The 22,086-nt window shown below is 48.9% G+C and overlaps 1 protein-coding gene across 3 annotated transcripts in view; it reads left to right on the forward strand.

The window, feature by feature from the left end:
- The window catches only part of PSMD13 (proteasome 26S subunit, non-ATPase 13), a 377,179-nt gene that overhangs the window by 27,278 nt on the left and 327,815 nt on the right, over positions 1 to 22,086 (forward strand). For all 3 annotated transcript variants that reach the window (XM_069623910.1, XM_069623909.1, XM_069623911.1), the window contains exon 2: positions 15,730 to 15,808. In XM_069623910.1, coding sequence (XP_069480011.1) covers positions 15,730 to 15,808 — 79 coding nt within the window. The remainder of the gene's footprint in view (positions 1 to 15,729; positions 15,809 to 22,086) is intronic.

The following is a 22,086-nucleotide window of genomic DNA, read 5'->3' on the forward strand; positions in this document are numbered from 1 at the left end:
CGTGAATCCAGTAGTAAAATGAGCAATTGCTCTAAATGATTAGAAAGTAGTAAAGCAGGATAAATACCAACAATTGGTAAAATCTTAGAAAAAGTCAAATGGTAAGGGAATCTGAAATGGCATAGACGCTAATAGCAGTCAAAGGGTTCAATCCCCATAGTAACATTAATGTGTATACAACATTAATGTTACGATGTTAATATTAATGTGTGAACAACACTCTCCCCTCACTAAGCAAGTAATGTCTCGGAGGATAGCTCAGGGGCAACATGCTTATCTTGGAAGCAAGACAATGCGGAGTAACACAGTTTTGATCCCCCTGGTCCGCACTTAGAAACCTGGGTATAAACGCTTTATAAATAACCAACAATAGGCGGAATGCTAGTGAGGAAGGGATTAAAGGCCAGGAAAGGGGTAAACATGTAAGAAATACTAGAGCTCCTAGGATCATACTGCCGTTTGTAAAGCTAAATCTGCCAGCCTGAATTTGTTCCTTTAGGTCCTGTGCAAGGTATAGGTAGGAAAGGTCTGACTAAACCCCTAATAACAGCAGGCACTATTGGGTTGCATACCGTCAAATGACTTGCTATGATTGAAAGTATCATTCAAAATTTAGTGGCAAGCCTCTTTGCCTTTGAAAATAGTTGTAGCTGATGCCCCTTGCATATATTCGAGAATAATGGAACTTGCTGCTTTTAGTGCAAAAATGAATGGGCAATCGTATTGCTCAGGGGTGTAGACTGACTATTGATGAACATAGGATGGGCAACTCAATGTCGCATGGGTTAATGCAAGGTAGGGGCAGCACTATTTTAAAGTTTGCTCAAATAACGGGGTTGCAATTCAACCAAAGCAGTCTGGTTTTTATGTCCAATAATCCAGCAAAGGTGGTTGTGCTGTGTTTGCCGACCCGAAGCAGACTCGTTGGTTAATGTTCTTTTTGCTGATGGAAGCAAAAATGAGGAAGTGTCTGTCCTTGTACGTCAATCAGTACACTGGCTTAATGGGAAGTCAAGTAATATTGCACCCTGTGATATCTTTGCACTGGCAGATCATGCATAAGAAATTGTGGAGTAGGGACATGGTGCAAAAATTAAAGTTTCAAGCTAGCCAGACATAGTCACTTGGCATCTCAATTCTATACATGGCGCATCATTTTTCACTCCCCAAAAGTGAAATGACACTAGCCAGTGGAAAATTCTACACCCTCAGTGGGGACTTTTTTGGTTGTATATCATGGATCTCCTAGCATGCCCTGCTATACTGCTGTCAGTCATCTCTTGCTGTTATGTTACACCCTCCCACCCCCCTGGAACCTTCACCGTTGTTCATACCTTGCTGGGGTGACCTATTTTTCCGCTGATGCCACCTCGCCTATCTGTATGGCGGAAGGTTCCAGGCACTTGTCTGACCTTCATACAAGGAGAGCTGCATTTCAATGCTCGCACCAATCTCCCTGGTGTTCAACAATAACCACAAGTAAGCACAGACCCCCACAGCATGCCTCCTGGCCTGCCCATGTTGCATGAGCAGACCTCCCTCCCCCCCCCAAAGAAACTGCGAAGCTAGTTCACTGTGAGCCAATCCAATTTACTCCAAAGCTGCAACAGTTCATACTTCAAATCCATATACAACAAACAATACATGCACGCCATCTAAATAGGCAATGGCTAACCCTCTTAGGACATTAGACATTTTTTCTGGGCCTCTGGAAGACATAATGTTGGGTTACCCTATTGTACATGGAGACAATTGTAACATCAATCTAGAGACTGGATCCCTCGGATGATGGCTTTGATCCCAGCCAGGACTCGAGCGGGGGGTTTGCCAGAGATCATTAAATTCAGTTGCCTGCTGTGATACAGGGGGACTTCGATTTCCAGTGTTTGGAGGCCAGGGCTATGTGGACTGCACACCGAAAGCCCTCCTACCAACCAAGTAATTTTTCAAAATAGCAAGCAAAATTCTATAATGGATTATTTTGTTGAGACATTGATTAGTTTTTAGTTTTAATTGAGTGAGCCGAAAATGATCGCAATCCATTATGATCATAAGTTGTAATATCGCTGTAGAGGACCGATTTTGCGTCATCCGGCCTGTTTCGTCTGAGGATATGTGCCATAACTGGAGGCCACTTAAATTGGCCTCATTAGTCCCGGCCTTGTTGCTGCTTAAAATATCAGATGTAACTTGGTTGGAAATTAATATGTCTTAAAGGGGGGGGGTGTTCTTCATTTTGGAATCCTTTTATGAGCAAATAGTTGATGCATATATTTTCAACATTAAAGGGCTTTGACCATTAACCATTCTGCTTGTTTTTTTTTTTTTTTCCCCATCCTGTAAGTCTGCTCCTCACGCAAAACAAGAGGTGATGGCTGGAGGGTTTGAAGTTTAATCCTAACCTCTGGCATTGTTCTGGGCAACCCTCCAGACCATCCTTTTTTTGCCTTCCAAGCCATTACAAAAGAGGAAAGACCATATCAGACTTGGTGCCAAACACAAAACATGTCTGGGGTTGCTTGTGTTTCCGTGCAGAGGGGACCTGGCCTAGCAGTTTGGGCAGGGCTGCTCACATTGGTGGCAGCACCTGACTGATTTGCATGTGGCTGGATCTTGCAATGGCACAGGCGGGCTAAGAAATGTGATGTAGAAGGTTGCCCAGAGCACTGCCAGTGGTTCAGATTCGTTCAAAACATTCCACCCATCAGTTTTGATCTGCTCCACACACCTATCTCGATTACAATAATAATCCAGCTCCGATTGCTTCTAACTTAATGGCCCAAATAGATGTGTTCAACAAGGCAAATTTACCTATAAAGAGCTTGGGACAAGTCTGTTGGCTGCTAAACCAAAATATAGTTGTATTTTCAGTGAACCCACTAGCTAACAATTTTCAAAATTTAGTGGCAGTATGTCCACTTTTCTTTTCAGTCATCTCTAATCCATGCCAGTGTAGATATGACTTTGGCTCTAGGGAATCTTGACGGCACCGATTTCCAAGGGTGCCATGACTGAGATTTTGTTTGCAGAAGTTATTTCTTTTATTGGTTTTTATTAAATGTCTAATACTGTAAGTTCGGTTTCTAAACGAGGATCCGGGATTCAAACCTCGGTTGCTCTGTGTGGTCTGTGCTATCCACCGTTTTCCCAATAGTTACACAAAAATATTTGTCTTCGAAGTGTCCATGCTTGCTGCCATCATATTTAATGTCAGTATGCCTACTGCCATCATTGTTCTCTCGATGCACACATTGTGGTTGGTTCGGTCAAATGACACTCCTCATTAGTGTCTGATGAAATGGTTCTGGCTGATACCTTGGGTGGAGGATGGTGTATGTACAACTGAGAAGACACTTTGCAGCTAGTGAATGGAGATTACTTTTTTCATACAAAAAGTAAACCGCCTTCAAGATCTCTTCTCGTTCTTGGACATGATTACATCGACTATGGGCGGCCCTGTTGGCCCTGCATATTCCCTGGCCACTATTGCTAATTTTCCAACTGCTCCACCAGGACACCAAGAGACAATAACAGTGGTGAGTGTACAGAATTTGTTTTTATTTTTTTTATTACATTTTCTTTTTTATATGGGTTGTAAGTGGCAAACGATGATGGTGTTGGGGCACCTACTGTTCAACCTGTATATCGACTCTTATCATGGGCACTAACAAACAAGAATCTTAATGTTTAATCTGCAGGAGGGCTGCTGATATCTTTGCTATGTTACGGGGATGATGTATCGCTTTTAGCAGGGGCACATCATTTCAAGTTGCAAGCTACTAACCAAGCATACAAAGTCACTTGCACTCTCAATTCTCTACTTGCATACAGTACACCATCTCTTACTTGCAAAGAGTCAATTATCACTAGCAAAGGGCTAGTGGACATTTTGGAGCCTCCTCTGATCACGGATTTACAGCACCTTATCTGCGGTTTACATGAAGTAAAGGGAGCCCCCCAGCAACATTACACAGGCTAAGGCCCTAGGGGAGAAGTGGAGAGGGCAGGGGGTGGGGCGTGGCGGGGTTTAACATTTCTCCTGATGCATTTTTTTTCTTCTAGATCTTGAGGGAGAAACATTGGTGCGAGTCAAGCAATTTGTCTACCTGGGTATTGCTTTCCCTAAAAATATCAGATTTCACACAAACGTACATAAACGGACTGTGATTTCTGTCCGAGATAAGTTGAGCCGTTATGCATGCCTGACTTATTTGACCACTGACGACTTGTAGAGGCAATTTTGTACACTTTCTTTTGCGCAAAATCTAGAGCTCTCGGTCGTTTTTGTGGGGTTGCAAGGCTTGTGCAAAAAAGCTGAACACTGACTATGTTTGGTCTACCTGAATCTATTGTTTCTGCTCCATTGTGACTTCTCTGGAGTGATTCTGAAGCTCTCCTGACTAAATGGATCTTGGCATACACCTGCATGATAGCTGACATTTTCTTCAAGTTACCCTGGCTTCATCACACTCCTAATGCTCTAGCTTCATTTCCCTCTCCATCAACCTTCACAGGGAAAGATGGGATTGACACACTACTCTGGGATCGATGTCGGGATGTCTTGGAACATGTTGAATTGCAAAAAAGAAACCTTTTACAATACTTTAACTTGCTTAGGAAAATTGAGAATTATTGGATGTGGATTTCAGAGCATATAGCGAGGAAATGGTTAACCTCGTTGAGGTTCCACATACTGTGGATTGGAGGCACTTTGGATTTATGGGAGTGCTCCATTTAACATGGAGGAAATTGTACCTTATTTTATCCGTTTTATTCCAAAAAATGCATGGGTGCAGAGCATCACAATGTTAACGTTGAGAGGTCAAGAGGTTTTACTTTGTCACCACTCACCACTGTATTTGAAATCCATTCCCGATGAAGTAGTTTTGTTCTCATGTTGTTTTTTAAAACATTAAGAACCAGAAAACGGTGGAACTAGCTGCACTGTAGTTTGGCTTTAGGGCCTCTTGCTTCATTTTTTGCTTTTTGATTGCATAGTTGTGACTACCTTTATTATTTAGGGGCCTCTTAGTGGTGTTGGTCTTGATTGGATTAAATATTTGAGCTTTTAGTCCTTTACATTTTCGTATCCATTACTTTCCTTTTATGGTGTTTAATGCAATAATGTTTGACTACAGTGACTGGCTGAGGCCCTATGCTACAAGCTCTAGAAAGACTAACAACCAGCTGTCTATTTCCCACTGTAAGATGAGTTGAAACAGGTGTTGCAGTTTTTACAAGAAATCTGCTTTATTAGGTGCCTTTGCGGAGGTCCTAATGGTTCATGTGAACTACATGTCTCTGTAATAACTAAATGCTGCTGGCCTGCAGATCTTGCAGGAAAAAGGTAATTTCTAGTGGTATTTGAGTGAGAGATGAAGTTCTATTACAGAAAGATGTCTAGTTCCCCCCAACAGCTAGTTTATCTGGAATGTCTGTCACTATTCCCTAATAAAACATGCTAAAAGTATTTAAAAAACGGTCAAAAGTAGGCCTGCACCATCTTTGTTCAGTCTTTAAATATTTGATCCGTACCCATCTCCCTAAACAGTGGCTGAAGTCGAGTTATTCTTCTACTTACTGCTCCTACCTAGTAGAGGTTTCAACAAGCGCCTCCTATTTCTTTCTTTCCCAATGATATGTAGGCAGCTGATGTTTTTGGGTCCATGTGCTGAAATCGGGGGCAGAGTGCCACAGAATATGCAGAGCTATTCCTCACTAATAATTTTCAGAATGACATTTCTGGACACCTTGTTCTGTAGGTGTAAACTGCTCCTTTAGGGTCGTGACCACTATATGAAGGTGAAGCATAAATCGTTTGTACTAATGAAGACCATCCTGATCATCTTCAAGTTGCCTAGTTCCTAAACTAAATGGGTCACAGTCCCAGGCTTCTAGAAAGGAAGTTCGTGGTTCTTAAACGTTGTTTTCTTGATATATTAAATGTTTTAACGACCAGCAATTCACCAACAACCAACCTTATTGCCTATTTAATAGTAGGAACTCCAGTGCTCGAATTACTAGTTTGGCAATTCATGTTTACCAATTTTACACTATAGATACCTTGTAATAGAGGACTGGTTGGCTGAGGATTGCGATGTAGTTGTTACTCACCTGGTTATGGTATAAAATTAAAATATGTGGAGGCGGGTTGGTTTAATTATTCTGCCCTACTCTGGCTTAGCTGAACCACGTTGAAACTATGCTGTGTAACCTTTCCATAGGTAATCACTTTACCATTGGACTCCTATGCAACTGAACATTTTGCAGTTCCCTTCATCTTGGAGTTTAGCAAATACATCTTTTAATCATTGGTGGCTTCAGAGTTTGGCTCGATTGTCTGGACGTATCAAAAAAGCAGGCCTTGCAAAAACCAACCACTTGCATTGTCTGGTACTTTTGAGGTAAAAGTACCGTTTTCATAGTACTAGTCACTGAGGGTGAGCAACAATTCCGAGATTGTTTGCCGTGTTAAGGAGCAAGTCAATTTCTTGCAACCATCTGGTGATTAGCTTGCCCTCTTGTGAGTGCCTGTCGTATAGAGAGGAATGTGTAATGTGAGCTGGCAGTTTATGAACATTAAGTTAGGACAAAGTGAAAGTGCAGTAGATGGGCTGTGAAGACCATGGTAAGGTGTGCTCACGTGTCTGCCCCTGGACTGCCTTCCGATATGTCTGGAGACCTTTGGTGTATGCTATGGGGAGGGAGCTACTATGTTTGTGAAACCTGAATTGCTGGAGGACCTGGCAGAATCGCACCCGGTAACTTGTTTTGCACAAAACATGTCTTTGATGATGGCATGCTCCTGCAGGCCATAATGAATAGCACCAGACAGAGCCACAGAATTATTTTGTTCTAGTTGCTGCTCCATCAGTGCGTGCCTTCACACTATTTTTCCCAGCAACATGGTCTTCCAGTCCAGGTTACACAGTGCTCACCAAGTTGTTCCAAACCACGCCCTGATTTGCTCATGCAGAGGGGCTAGCTTGAAACCAGTAGCTAGTTTTGGCTCCCCAGGCCGACTGGTGCATTATAAACCTGCATGTGCCACATTTAGTGTTGAGGTTTAGGGCGCATTTAAATATAATGGATCCTTTATTATTGCAAGACTCCTCTTGCAATTCTATAAAGCGGTTCTATCCAAGCCAGGCGGGTCACTACTTAAAATGTGGTGATTTGGATGAACCTCTACTAAAATTAGAATGGAGTGGGTACTGTTTGTTTGTCATGGGTTTCTCTAGAAACAGCTAGTTTGATTTAATACAATATTTTAGGTCCTTTCAGATGTCCTATTGTACTCCAAAGGTACTGCATAAAATAGGCAGTATGGCAGGCCTGACCAACTGGAAATGTGAAAATGAGTCTGCCCATTTCTTGCACATGTGTTTGAGCTGTTCAGGGGTATTATGGCTCTGGATTGAGGAGGTGAAGACTCTTGGTGAACGGCTAGAATGTAATGGAGGTTCATGGTTTGAAATTGAGATTCGTAAACCAGCTTCTGCGCATTACCCTGTAGGCAGGAGCCATTACTGGGGAACCAGGAGCGAGTTCATCACGCACTGCAATTCAATTTTTCTGCATACGGTGCACACTTTGTCCATTATGTATGATCCATCACATTTTAATGAGCCCAGATTTGTCCTAATTCTTAATTTGCATTCTTCAACGCACAAAGTTAATGTCACATATCATGTTTGTAAGACAATAGCTGTCCTGAGGAGACAAACATAGTTCCTGGTAACTGTTGGTTGTAAGCTAACAAGGCTTTCCTAGGCTAGGAACTGTAGTTAAGTAGCTCCATGCTCCCAGCAATTTCGAACCCTGAGGTTGGAGCCAATCAGATTATTTTTTTGCTTGTTAGGTGCTTATACAATAAGACGATACTGTTTCAAAGTGCCCACAGGGCATGGGAGGGAGCAGGGGTGGGAGGTACATTGCAATTCATGAACAAACACAATTTAAGAGCAGGGGGACTGGGGGAAGCCAGAGGACTAACCTACTATGCCTTATGAGTATACCGAACATGCAAGTGCAGCAAGGAAGAGGGCGGGGTGGGGGGGGAGTAAGTGCCACAGTTGAGTGCTTGGGGTGTTGAGTGCAGTACGGGCTGGAGCAGCGAGGGATGAAGTGAGTCTCCAGGGCGGATGGTGCAAGTGCAGAGGATGGACCGAAGCTGGGCCAATTTGGTGGGGAGGGCCGGACCCTGAGGATGCATTAGGGCCCATAAAACCAATCGCAGCAACTGTGGGATTAGCAGGGGAGAGACAAAGGGAAGGAAGGAGGGGAGGTAAAGAGGGGAGTCTTGAGCTACTGGATTTTACGATCCTGCTCAAGGCGCAGAGGAAGGGGGGGGGGGGCTGTTCCATAGGAGGGAGGCAGCAGAGAAATGCTAACTACCACCTGTTTAGCAAAACACTTTATACACTGATTTGGAGCCAGAGGACCATAGTGGTCTAGAGGGAGAGTATTTGGTAAGAGGAGGTTCAAGATGGTGTGGGCCCAGAGTGCCTTGTGGATGATGCAGAGGGATTGGGATTTAATCTGTGCAGCAACTGGGAGCCAGTGGAGACCTTTTAGTGCTGGAGAGTTGTGGTCCTTGGGCTTGAAGGCCATGCATAAATCTTGCTGCCCTATTCTGGATTAGCTGGAAGGGTCGCAGAGTGGAATATGGAGATTCAGGAGGAGGCTATTGCAATTGTCGAGCCTAGAGAGAACTAGGGCTTGGGTCACATTGAGCCTCTGGGGTAAAGTGAGAACAGGGAGAATTCATTTGAGAAGGAAGAGCTGAAAGTGGCAATGGCAGGAGTGTGAGGAAGGAAGGAGAGTGAAGAGTCGAAGATAACTCTAAGGTTTCCGGCTTCAGAAGAGGGTGCAGGGGGGGGGGGAGCCCAAGGAGGAAGGCCAGAGTGAAGGGAAGGAGGGAGCAGGGGTCCCGATGGGAATGATCTCAATTTTACGTGCATTTAGGCAGAGATCGTTGATGGTGCACCAGGACTGGATGGCAGAAAGGCAGTCCGGGATGATGGAGGGTGCAAGAGGGTCGGCAAGGAGTTGGAGAAAGAGCTGTCATCTGCGTAACTGCAAGTTGGAGGAGGAGATGAGGCGTGCAAGCAGAGAAAGGTAGATCTTAAAGAGCCAGGGTGAGAGGATGGAACCCTGGGGGACACCACCTGTGGAGAGGGAAGTAGGACTGGAGAAGGTGCCCAGGGTGACTTCGGGGGGGGGGAGATAAGGAAGGATATCAGCCAGTCCAGTGCCCGTTCCGAGATACCAAGGATATCTTGGAGCCTTTGTATGAGGATGGAGTGGTTGACTGTCAAAGGCAGAAGAGAGATTGAGAAGAATAAGGACAGCGTGGGTGTTGGAGTCCAGAGACGTGAGCAGTTCTTCACGGGTGTACCGAAGAGCAGTTTCCATCCCTCCTGGATGCTTAGAATCCAGATTGATGGTCTTGGAGACCACCAACAAGTTAAATGTGAGAGTTGAGTTGGGGGTAAAACCAACCTTTCCAGCAGTTTCCCCAGGAAGGTGGTGATGGAAATAGGGCGGTAGTTGGCGGGGGAGGATGGGGGTCTGCCAATGTTTCTTTTCAGGAGTGGGCACACAAGGGAGTGCTTAAGGGAGGAGGGGACAGATCCTGTGACGAGAGTATTGCAGGAATCTGCAAGAGCAGGGCAAGAGAGCTGATACCTTGATGGTCTGGGTGAGCAGAGGGATACCTGCTTAGAAAAGGCCTTCATGGAGGGAGAACTCTGGTAACTTCTTCAGTTGTGACGGGGGTAAGGAGAAGGAGAATGAGGCAGTGGGGGCAGGGAGGGGAATGGGACTGGTTGTGAGGGTGTGTAGCAAGGGGGGGTGAGGCAGTCCTGGTTTTTGGAGGAAAAGTGTGAGGCCAGTGTATTGAGGAGGGCCTGGAAGGGGAAGGGAGACTGAGGAGGGTTGGGCTAATGCCCTACAGATCTTGAAAAGTTCAGCCGTGTTACTGGGTGCACCAGAAAGCCATGCCTGCATGTGGGCTCTTTTCCTTGGCACAGATGGAGTGTCTGTGTTTCCTTTGGGGCAAGCGGCAGGCCAGTTTGTCAGAGGATGAGCCTGAGGTTCTGTTCTGCAGTCCTGCACCTTGCTTTTCAGGTCTGCAAGTTCGGGGTCATACCAGATGTTAGGCTTAGAGGCAGGTTTCAAGCTTATCCTCATGACTTGGTCAAGAATTTTGGGGATGAAAAGGTGGCAGTTGCTGAGGGCAGAGTCGGAAGTAGTCGGGTGGGCAGAGAGGGGGGTTGAAGGTGGAAGCGAAGGCAGCCGCCGACACTAGGTTGATCGGGCGGATGTTGGCAAATGAGGTGGGGGGCGGTGTTAAGCGGGCCAAGGGGACTCGAGCGGGTGGAGAGGGGAGCATGGTCAGACCAGGAGAGAGGGGTGACTAGTGGGGGGAGGGTTGGGGAGAGTTCGAGTATGAGGGCATCCAGAGTGGGTTTGCCCAGATGGGAGAATGAAGAGGGGAAGAGAATGGATGCAGAGCCTGGGGAGTCCAGTTGGATGTCGAAGTCACCCAGAATGAGGAGGTTGGATGTGGATGAAAGTAAGGAAGAGCAGAAGTCGGAGGAACAGGGTGGTGGTGGTGCCTGGAGGCCAGTAAATGGTGGCAATGGTCAGGGTGGAGGACTAGCTATGTCTATTAAGGCTTCTGCTAGTAAAATGCAATTGCACACAGCAGCTAAAATGCCTAGGTGCATCGCTATGCACTTGAAGAAAGTGGCCCCATCCATAGGTGCTGGATGGAAGGACCTTAGCAAATGTGTGCTTGCAGAACGGTACCGTCCCTTAAAATCCATGGCACTTATTATAAGTGCTAAATTTACCCAAGATTGGTCCTTAACTAGAGCATTGGCTCGCTTAAACTGCACACCTACTCCGGAAAGTGTTTTTTTTTTTTTCTTTCTTCCAATGAAGTCCTTGTGGTTGGAGTTATGAAGCCTAATAGTGCACCTCCTGAAGGTATGTGATACGAATGAAACTGAGAAATTATCCTTATAATTCGAGACCCCCCACAAAGACTCCCCTTTGCCGGTTCCTCCCCATTCTATTACTCCCATATAAGTATCCCTGGGGAGGGGCACTTTTTTTGTATTTGCTTTGGTGTCTGAAATTAAGACTTTTCCCTTGCTCTAGGAAAAGTCAAATCCGAGTGTCCTTGTTAAACGTCTGTGCCTGAAAATTAGGCTTTTGCCTCCTATCCCGCTATCGAGGAACTCTTCCCTCTACCCAGAACACTTTCCTCGAGGTGTCCTGCTTGTTCTGTTGCTGAAACCTCAGCTTTTCCCTTCTTCTATGCTCTGTTGTAGTCCGGTCTCGTGCACTGCAGTTTCTCATTCACCCCCCCCCCCCCCCCCCCCCCACCCCATAGTGCTTTCAATCTCCTCTATCTTCGCTGCTGCTTTATCACCTATTCCTTTCGAAGTCTGGAAGGAAAAAGTTCAAGAAGGATCTCCTGTTCTCCGATCCAGGCCTGCCCATCACTGACATCTATTTCAACACTTCTTCCAGGCGGACATTCACCAACATCCTTTGTCGCTCCCTCTCCTGACCTTTGGATTCCCCTTCTCTTCCACTAATGGTGGCACCTGTTTTGGAAGTACTCTTGGCATACTTCATTTCCCAGAGGGGCATCATTAATGTCTACCTAAATGGCACTGTTGTGGTCCAGGGCTGTCGGCCCAACCTCCTCCTCCTTCTTGATGGGCGTCTTCTGTCTCTCAACTTCCTCCCTTCTCCTACTGGCCCCTCTGCCACCACCGACTGGTGTACCTCATTTCTGTACCCCTCTTCGGAAGTCCTTCAAAAGTGGCAAACCGCTGCACCTAGCTCCACTCTCACTCTGCCGTCAAACTGCCACCTCCTTTTGGATCTCGACATACTCGCTCTTGGAGACTTGGTGCATGGCCAGCACTGTTTTGAGACGCTCCTCCCAGAGGGCTACAAGATCCTCTCCAAACCCAGGCCTAACCTTACTAGGGGCAGAGTGGCACTGATCTTCCCTGAATGAGTCCCTACTACTATCATACCCACTCGGGCGTGCTTCTCCTTCGAATGCCTTGTCTGCAGACTCGCCTATCCTCTCTCTGACTCTTGCACCCATCTAAAGGCCACCTGTCCCGATCTCCCTCTTCCTCTGAGTGGTCTGACCTCACCTCTTTTCTCTCCTGGCCTCCACCTTCAAGCTTCTCCTCAGACTTCAATATTCACCTTGACGCCCCTGATGCAGCTCTGGACTTTTCTGCAACCTCTGAGACACTTTCCCCTCTCCATTCTTCCCACTGTGCCGACTCGCTCATCCGGACGCACCTTGTATGCCTCATCTCAAACCCTCTCACTAATCCTCTCTGGTCTGATCATACTCTCCTGTCCTCACTTGGATCCCCTGGATAAGCCCGTCTGCACTGCCAGTCACTTTCTCCGTCATTCGACCTATGAAGTGAGTGTCAATTGCTGCTTTTGACCTGCCCCCACTCCTTCCTCTCACTCACTCCAACACAGTCCTTTCTAACCCTCAACTCTCCATCTCCAACACGTTTGACATCCTTGCACCCGTCATGCGGATCCGCATTAAGCCTGCCTCCAAGTGCAACTCCTGGTATGACTCTGACCTGGCCTCTCTGAAACGCAAGTGTGGAGCTGCTGAGCAGAAGTGGCAGGCTTCGATCACTTCTGCTGACGAATTGGCTTGCTCCAAAGGCAGTACAGACTCCTTCTACTGGAAGAGGGCCTATATCCAAGCCAGCGTCTCTGGGGCCACTAACAACACGAGTGAACTTTTCAAAATCTGCAAGGAGTTTGCCAATCCTACTGCAGTCTCCATTTCTTCTCTGCACTGGCCTCTCACTTAATCAGTAAAACTCGGGACATCCTGTCCTCTTTCCTCTACACCACTCGTCTCCCTCATCCACTCTCTGGGTTTCCTTGGCTCCCTTCCCTTCTACTCTCCTCTTTCTCTCCCATAGGTTACAAGACAAGTCTGTTTTATGAAGGTCTCATCCAAACGGGTGCTGCCCTAGAACTATCAAGGAAAACATCTCCCTTGCTCCATCCTTGGCTGATTTCTGCAATCCCTGCACTCCCTATGCGCCCTCTCCTCAAAAAGCCTTCTGCCGACCATTCCTGTCTGGCTAACTACCGCCCTATCTCCATTACCCCATTCTGGGCAAACTCTTGGCGAAGATGGCCATCTCCCAGCTTATCCACCACAGTGAATCGCTCCATGACCACCAGTTTGGCTTCAGAGTTGCCCGAGGCACGGAAACTGGTTCCTGAACACCCGTGAAGACTTGCTCTCTAATCCATCCTTTCTCATCCTTCTCGACCTTTCCTCTGCCTTTTGATACGGTCAGTCATGCCACCCATATAAATCTGCTCTGTGATACCCTTGGCATCTCGGACCTGGCTCTGGACTGGTTGACCGACCTCTTTGACCGGCCATCCCCCAGGTTCAACTGGGCCCTTTCTCTTCTCCATCACGCCCTCTACCTGCAGTGTGCCTCAGGGCTCTATCCTCTCACCTTGGCTTTTCACCATCTACCTGGCCCCTCTAGCCCATTTCATCTCAACCACTGTTCTGTGGATGACACGCAGCTCTCCTTGAAGCTTACCTCCTCTGCCTCCACCTCCTCATCCTCTCTCATTCCTGACGGCCTGTCTGCTATACAGGCAGGGTGCACTGCTAACGATCTCTGCCTAAATGCCAGTATGACGCATTCTTTTCATTTGGTACCCCTGCTCCCTCTTTCCCTCCCACACTCTGGCTGGCCTCCATGGGCCCCTCCTCCCCTCACCCTTCTGTGAGGCAGAAAACCTTGGTGTCATCTTTGACTGCACTTGCTCCTTCTCTTGTCACATCGCAGAGCCCGCTTTAACCTGCACGTCCTCTGAAGCATTCTGTTTCCTCCCATCCCCCAGAAACTCCATGTCTCAAGAGCTTTGGTCCTCTCCAGGCTGGACTACTGCAACAGCATCTACCCTCTTCTCCCTTCGTCCCTTCAACTAATCCAAAATAGGACTGAGACTTATCCTTGCCTCAAGCCCAGGGACAGCATCTCTCCAGCCCTGAAATCTCTCCAATTTAAGGTTGCTGCAAGGATTAAATTAAAGACCCTCTGCATCATCCACAAGGCTTTCTGGGGCCTGGGACCCCGTTACATCAACTCTCTCCCTAAATACCTTCCTGCTAGTGCCTTCGATCTTCCAGCTCCAACTCTTTGTAGATCCAGACGCTTCTCCAAGCAGCGAGTTGGGGGTAGATCTCTCTCCTCTGCAGGTGCCTCCCTCTGGAATGGCCTCCCTGCCCCTCTCAGACTTGGGCCGGATCTCCTTAAGTTCCGGAAGCTTCTCAAGACCTTCCTCATTCCCTCTCCCCCGTCTACCTCGACTGGCTGGCTGCCTGGTTCCTTCAGATTCGTACAGGGCATCAGGCCCTCCTCGTCCGGTCTACCTATGCGCTCTGTCTCCTCCTGACCATACCCCCTCACCCCCAACCTGCACTTGCCCTTCTGGGCCCTCTCCTCCTTCTCCTGCACTAGCCTGGCTGGGCCTGCACACATGAGCCCCTTACCCCGCACTTAGGTCATGGACCTTTCTTCCCTGGCAGTCTCTTCTTTCCCTTGGCTCTGTCCACCTGTCCTCTCCTGGCGCTCACTTTCTCACTGTGCCCTTCCGCCCTGACAGGGACCCCCCCCCCCCCTCTCTCCTGCACTTGCACGATCCGAATGTCACATGGTCTAGTAGGACCGTTTTGTTATTGTCATCCCTGACCCCCCCTGCCCCCTCTCCCCTTGTTGTGCCTTGAAACACCTTGTGTATAGGCGGATTATAAATACCCAATGAATAAATACAATGTCCCTCCTAGTAAGGCTTAAAGCTCATGGCATATCTTTGCTCTACATTACATCCCACCTAGGCATCCTTACTTTAGAGCTATACTGCACTTGTTATCCCCCATCTAGACATTGTTGGGGAAAATGCACTAGCACTAGATAACCCTAAGAACAGTATATATTGGTGCCCCTGTGAGGGTGCGCTGCTGCATTTCGTTCCATGTTTCTTACCCCCAGGTATTCCCAACAAAAGCCATGCATTGTTTTACAGTCTTGCATCGCATTATGCCTAAAACATACTGAATTTTGTAATGGGTGCATTTGCATACAGGCATCCCTAAAAAGCACCTTGCATTGCTGCATATTTTTTAACGTTGGGCCCCACATCTTGGTTCCCTTGAAATGGTGCATCACCTTGTGCATTTTATGCTTCATGTTCTTGGCATCACTAGAATGGTACACTGGGTAGTTCAACATTGTATACCAGAAGGGTACAAAAACTGCACTAACCATTGTCTTGTTTTATTAGACTCTTGGCGAATAGGAGTTCTAAACCCCAAGATAAGCTCGTGGAACTGGTTACTGTTTTGTTGACTGCATACACTATGCGCATATTCGTGTTTTTTTCCAGAATAGGGTTGATGGAAATGGTTGGCCAAGGACCGATCTGAACAGTAATGGTCACACATGCCTTTTATTAATAATGACCTACATCACTGCTGGATCTTCTGCTCACTGTCTTTCTTGGGGTTGACTTTCTCTGCAATTGTTTGCTCAAGCCCTTGCTGCTCGCTGGTTTCTCACTGTTTTTGCTGTGGCCGTTTTTGCTTGCTGTGCACTGACTACTGTTTCTTGTGCGTTTCAGACTCTGGCACCAGTTAACTCTGCTACTCCTGGAGTTTGTGCAGGACCCACACTTTGCCAAAGGAGATGGGCTTATACAGGTGGGTATTTTTGTGCTGGAAAACGGTGCATGCTCTGATGTGCGCAACCCATGGATGACAATAGTCATCTGCACTTTGCAAGGGAGGGGAGGGAGGAGAATGTGGTGTTTGTTTGGACCAGAGAGCAGCAGGATCGACTGCTCAGAGGACAACAGTGTGCTGAGATGCTAGACCCTAGTCCCACACAACTAGGAGGGACCGCTTGTCACTGAGGTGCTGCCTGGGTGAGTGTCATGAGAGAGTGAGGGCGGGAAAGAGGTGCCAGTGGGCACAAAGTCCAGGGAACAAGAAGGGTGGGGGGGTGCTGAAAGCCCCTAAAGGAAAAGGTTAAGAGCAGGAAATAAAAGCAGAGTTAAAGCTTGCAGTGGTCGCGCTTAGGAGTGAGGACAAGCATAGGTTTAGACAGATTTTTATTTTGGACTTTCAATGGCCCTTAGAAACCTCCGTTAAGGGAACCATCCCTTTAGTGTTTGAGCCAGTTGGGCATTACACCAACCCAGGAACTTTAGTAAATAAAGTTTTGTAAACCAATTATCTTTGAGTCTCTCTCTTCATACCATGCCTGTCTCTCAATAGCCACTATGGAAAGCCTAAAATGTGGTGCACTTTACTTTATTTTCAAACTGTGGCATGCACCCAAAAATACACATGCCATAAATGCCCTTTCTACTGTTCCAGTACTCTATCCCTCTGTTGTAGACTGTTTCTGTTGATTTCTTGAAGTCTCTTGCTGTGTTGCTTCACATGTAATTCCTATTTACATAGCTTCTTCTTTTGTCTGTGCATTTTTCCTTTCAGTTCTTCTGTCTAGCTGCCAACTCTCATTTAGTAATTAACTGTCTTTGCTGCAACATCCATATCCGGTCACTGCATGGGTTATTGTATTCTTGATCACTACTCTCTATTTACTGCCACACCATTTATTGTTTCTGCTGCCACCTCGCTGCTGCTGCTGCTGCTGTTGTGTTCATTACCCGTGACACATCGTGCTTTAAATGTCATCTAGTGGTTTCCAGAATCGCCTTTTGTTAAATTGTCCAACACACAAAGTGAATGTCGGAGAGGTATATTTATGTGGCACCAGTTGACTTATGGAGCCAAAAGTAGCTCCTGGTAGCCGTTGGTGTCAAGCTAACCAGGCTATAGCCAGAAGCTATATGGCTCCCAGCACTTTTGTACCCTGAATTGCAGTAAGACTCTAATACATACCTTTGGGAAATCATCCTCTTTGTCGTTTGCCACACACCCAACCTCTCTGCTGAAGCTGGGCATAAAGAACATATGATCAGCCAAACTGATATTCATTCACTTGTTCAGTAAAAATGGATTTCACTTGTTCAAATGTATTGATCTGCTGCCCCAAGGTACACATGTTGTTCTCAACAGGCACAGCATGTAAACTAACACTATTTTCAAAATCATGCACGCTGAATAACATGCACAGAATACAATAAAAAAAATCCGACCCAACGGCCACTGCATCCAAGCCCAGCCATGATCAATACAATGCCGTCTGAATAATACTCTGGATAACAAGTGTAGAATGCACTACACATAACCGAACATCATGAGTAAAATAACACACACGTAACAAAGTAGTACACGAGCAAGACAAAAAGAGGACATCACGGGGGGGGGGGGGGGGGGGGGGGGCTGCTGCTATCTGTTCTGTAAAAGTTGCCAAGGCCAAAGTTAAGGCAGGCCACTAAAGTTGCACTCGCCGTTGGCGAGTGATAATATGCTCTTATTGACTAGGACATTGTGTGCTCTTTGCTTTTGGAGGCATTGTTTGGAAGGCTAGTAGCTTGTTAACTAGACCTTTTTAACCCTGAATAAAGTTCAAATTCAGTATTTCTCCAATAGAAAGTCAATAAATAAATATTAAACCTTACCTCACAGCACTTTATATATTGGGTAACCCACATTATTAGTGTAGTTAAAGGTTGTGTTGTGAAGCAGTGATCTAGTGAAATCCGGTTCAATTTGAAGTGTAACTTTAGTATGAGGCTAAGTTTGATACTTTATAGTCCCAATACATACGTCTTCCAGGTGTGTCTGTTGCTGGGCAGAAATGGGCTTTGTGGCTGTTCATGATCAGACAGCCTTTACCTGCTTGGTGCTTATCCTTGCCATTGGTGATCTAGGGTAACCTCCTGCCAGGATGTTCGATACGAGGAGCCCTGCCGACCTTCTGGATGTTAACCATTGAATCAAAGAGACCAAAGATGAGCAGCTTGCTGAAACGGACCTTCTCAATTGCTGTGGAAGTGAACCAGCATTGCCCAAACCAACAGCAGTTGTCCGCTGCTGGGGAAGACGCTAGACAATGCCTTCCTCTGATGGACTGATGGGAACAAATGGTCCTGCGACCAGAAGCCTACTGTCAGTGATATGCAGGAAGTCTCCTGCCCATCTGCTGAAATAGTTCTCTGCTTCCTCAGTCGCTGTCCTGAGCTTAAGCTTGGTACTCTGCCGCTCCTTAACTTTTGGCCCAGGAACATCATTGCTGCTACTCTCAATGAAGAGGGTTTTTCAAAGAGCCTGGTCCTTAAATCCATTGAGTCTTTCCTACTGACACCTGCTCAGGGTTTCTTTACCACACTTCATAGTTGGCAGTCGTGGTGATCCATCTTCATCGTGATAGTTGCTGTGGCCACTGTCCTGATGCATCTGTATTGTCCACCTACATGTCTGTTAGTAAAGAGACATCCTAAAACTGCAATCGGAATCGCTGCTTAACTGAAGATGCTGATACCATCTGCAGTGACTGCACCTGTAACCCTTGGACCACCGTTGCAGTGAGGTGTTTTGTACTTCTCTGTTTCTCCACCATGGGGTCTGGCATGGATTCACATGCTCATGAATATTCCCCGTCGTCAGGCTGGGAATCCTCGGTAAAGAAAAAAACAGTATCAGTTTCGTTTCTGATCTGTCTTTCGTAGTAATAACCAATCACTGGTCTCTGCGTCATACTGACCACAGCCAATGACTGCCCTCTACCTAAGCACTGCCTCTGGCAGCCATCTTCAGATTTTTACCGCACGTTCATGTGTTGGGATCCTCGTGCTATTGCTCTCGAGCGTTAGTGCTATTTTTTTCACGTTTTTTTCTCAAAACTTCGTTTTTTCCGGTCAAAAGAGCCTCAAGCTCCACCGACTCTCCATCCGATCAACGGGGACCCGTGTCGGATTCGTCTGCGCCCCTCAAGGGTGAAGATTTCGTCGAGCTATGTTTTGGAGGACTCCAGAAGCTTCTCAGGCCCGGACATGGCCCAGGAGAAGGGAAGCTCGACACCCGGAAAGCTGTTCAGGGTCTGCCCTGGATGCCAGCTGCCGAACGTCTTTAAGGAGGACGAACACTCCTTTTGTCTCTACTGCTTGCATGAGGACAAGACGCACGTGGAGAAGGACTGTGCGTTTTGCGGCAATATGTCGGAGCGGACCATGAAGGACCGCCACCAACGCCTCGCCAACTGGCTGGAAGGTAAGAGCCCGTCAGGCGAGAAGAAGAGGAAGAAATCCGAGCGGTCTTCTAAGACCTTTGAGGACGCCCCGGCGACGGGGGTCCAACACAAGACCAAGCACCGCGAGTCCGCTGGCACCGGGAGCGCCGAACGGTCGGGCTCTACGGGCGCCAGGCAGGGCGCACCCTCCCCGGCACCTTCAGCCACGAACCAACGCTCTGGGTCGGGTAAGAGAAAGGGCGAGCACCCGGCGAAGCTCCTGGAGAGGCCCCGGTCGAGCTCGAAGGCCCCATCGGAGGGGGAGCGAGGCAGTGTTCCCCCCCCCCCGCCCCCCCCCCCCCCACCCCAAGGATAAGGCGGTGAGCGCACCTAAGGTGGTGAAGGCCTTAATCCATCCGGCCAAGCCCTCTATCGATACTGTCGCGGCGGCCCTGGCTCAGCCTGTGGGGGCTACACCAGTGGTGGCGACCTCGGGGCTCAGAGTCTCCCTGCCACCTCGGAGGGAGTCCTCTTTTGTGCCCATCGATAGGACCCCCGTGAAACCCCCGGTGGGGAAGAAAAGGGGGGGGGGGGGGCAGGGCGTCGTCGTAGATTCAGCTTCAGAGGAAGAGCTGATCGAGGTCTTAAGCCACGGCCTTGGCGTGGATGAAGACCGGCCCGTCGGGATGGATCCCGACGCAGGTGACGACGACAGCGTCGAGGGTGCCGACGGGGCCCCTGATCGCCCGTCGGATTCCCCTCTGCCAGCGCTGCAAGACAACTCGGCGGCCATTTTGTTGGCTATACAGTCCTTATGCTCAGAGATAAGGACGAGACTACCGTTGCCGACGGAGGAACCTCTCACATCGGGGGATCCTGAACCGGGACCTTCTGGTGTTCCCCCGCCCAAGAAAAGAAGGATTCACCCTCCACCTCCTTTTCAGCCATCGCGACCCGTCCAGCCCTCCTCCCTGTCCACCCGAGGGGATGATACGGGGACTGACACGGCAGCGACGGGTACGGACGACGAGGTATACGACGAGGATCTCCCGTCGTCACCTCCCACCAGGGCTTCTCCGCCCGACGAGATTGGATCGTTCCACTCAATGATCGCCAGGGCATCTGAGCTTTTCCAACTCTGCCCTGAGGAGAAGAAAAAGGAAGGATTCCTTTATCAACGGTGCGAGGCCAAGAGGAAGACGGTCCTCGCGGTGCCTCTACTGGACGACATTTGGGATGAGGGCCTCGCCCTCCTCAAGAACCCTTCCACGACGCCAGCTAGAAGAGACCGGTACGAGAAGAAGTACCGGGTCCCGGACGCGGCCCCCCTGTGCCTCCAGGCGCAGCCTACCCCGGACTCCATCGTCTCCGCGGCGGCCAGGAAGAAAGCGGGGGGGCGGGGGGGGGCCCTCCACATCGACTTCCCCACCGGACGGCGAGGGAAAGAAATTTGACGCTATGGGACGCAGGGTCATCTCGTCTGCAGCGACGACGATTAAAGCGGCCAACGCCTTGGCTATCGTGGCCCGCTACGACAGGGAGCCATGGTACAAACTGGCTCCCCTGCTGGACTTCCTACCGGACGCCAAGAGGGCGGATGCCCTGGAGATCCTACAGGAAGGTGAGGTGGCGTCGGACCACGCCATCACTATTGCGACGGACATCGCCGACACTGGGTTTCTCCAGTTGGGCAACGGCGTGTGCCTTAGGCGGCGTGGATGGCTCAAGGCTACGGACTTCCGTCAAGACGTACAGACCAGAGTCCTGGACATGCCGTTCGATGGGAACAACCTGTTTGGGAAAACAGTGGACGATTCCCTTCAGGCCATTAAAGCGGACACTGAGACGGCCCGGGCCCTTGGGGTTCTACAGCAACGACGGACGCCCTTTCGGAGCAGCGGAGGGTTTCTCTACCTACCGTCAAGCGGCCCGCTCATCGTCTCAGGAGGCCTACAGAGGACGAGGCAAGTCTGGCGGACCCCGCCGTCGTCGCCAAGGAGGTCAAGGCGGCAAAGCCTCGTCGAAACAGGATTGAACCGGCCGTGGGGTCGGGCCCCCACCGAAGCACCCCGGTGGGAGGCCGGCTAGCGAGCTTCGTCAGCGTGTGGGAGTCCATCTCCACCGACCGTTGGGTGCTGGACTCCTTAGCCCGGGGCCACGCGCTCGAGTTTCAAAGAAGGTGCCCGCGCGTCGTTCCCCCCCCCCTTCCCCCACCCACCTTCCCCCCCCCCCGTGGCCAGGAAAGAGCTTCACGTCCCTCAGCTTCTCTTGGAGGTAAAGGCGTTGCTCAGGAAGGGCGCCATCGAACTCGTCCCAAAGAGACTTCGGGGCTCCGGAGTTTACTCGAGATACTTCCTCGTGAAGAAGACGGGAGGATGGCGCCCCATCCTAGACCTGCGACGTCTGAACAAGTTCATCAAGGCGCAGAAGTTCCGGATGGTCACCCTCCAGCACGTCCTGGGTTAGCTGGAGGAAGGAGACTTCCTGTCGTCGTTGGATTTGGAGGATGCCTACTTCCATATTCCCATCCTAAAGGGGCACCGAAAAGTCCTCAGGTTTGTGGTCCAAGGGCGTCACTACCAGTTCAAAGCCCTCCCCTTCGGACTACGGTTGGCACCCAGGGTATTTACCAAGTGCCTTGCACCGGTGGCGGCGCAGCTGCGCCGCGAGGGGATCCACGTCTACCCCTACCTGGACGACTGGCTCATCCGAGCCAAGACGAGGGAGCTCGCCATGCAGCACACGGCAAGGACCGTCCAACTGCTCACAGACCTGGGATTCTCCGTGAACTACGCCAAGTCCCACCTGGTACCCGCGCAAAACGCACTGTTTCTGG

This window comes from Ambystoma mexicanum, chromosome 11 (assembly GCF_040938575.1).
Source record: "Ambystoma mexicanum isolate Mex_15411 chromosome 11, UKY_AmexF1_1, whole genome shotgun sequence".
NCBI classification, from domain to species: domain Eukaryota; kingdom Metazoa; phylum Chordata; class Amphibia; order Caudata; family Ambystomatidae; genus Ambystoma; species Ambystoma mexicanum.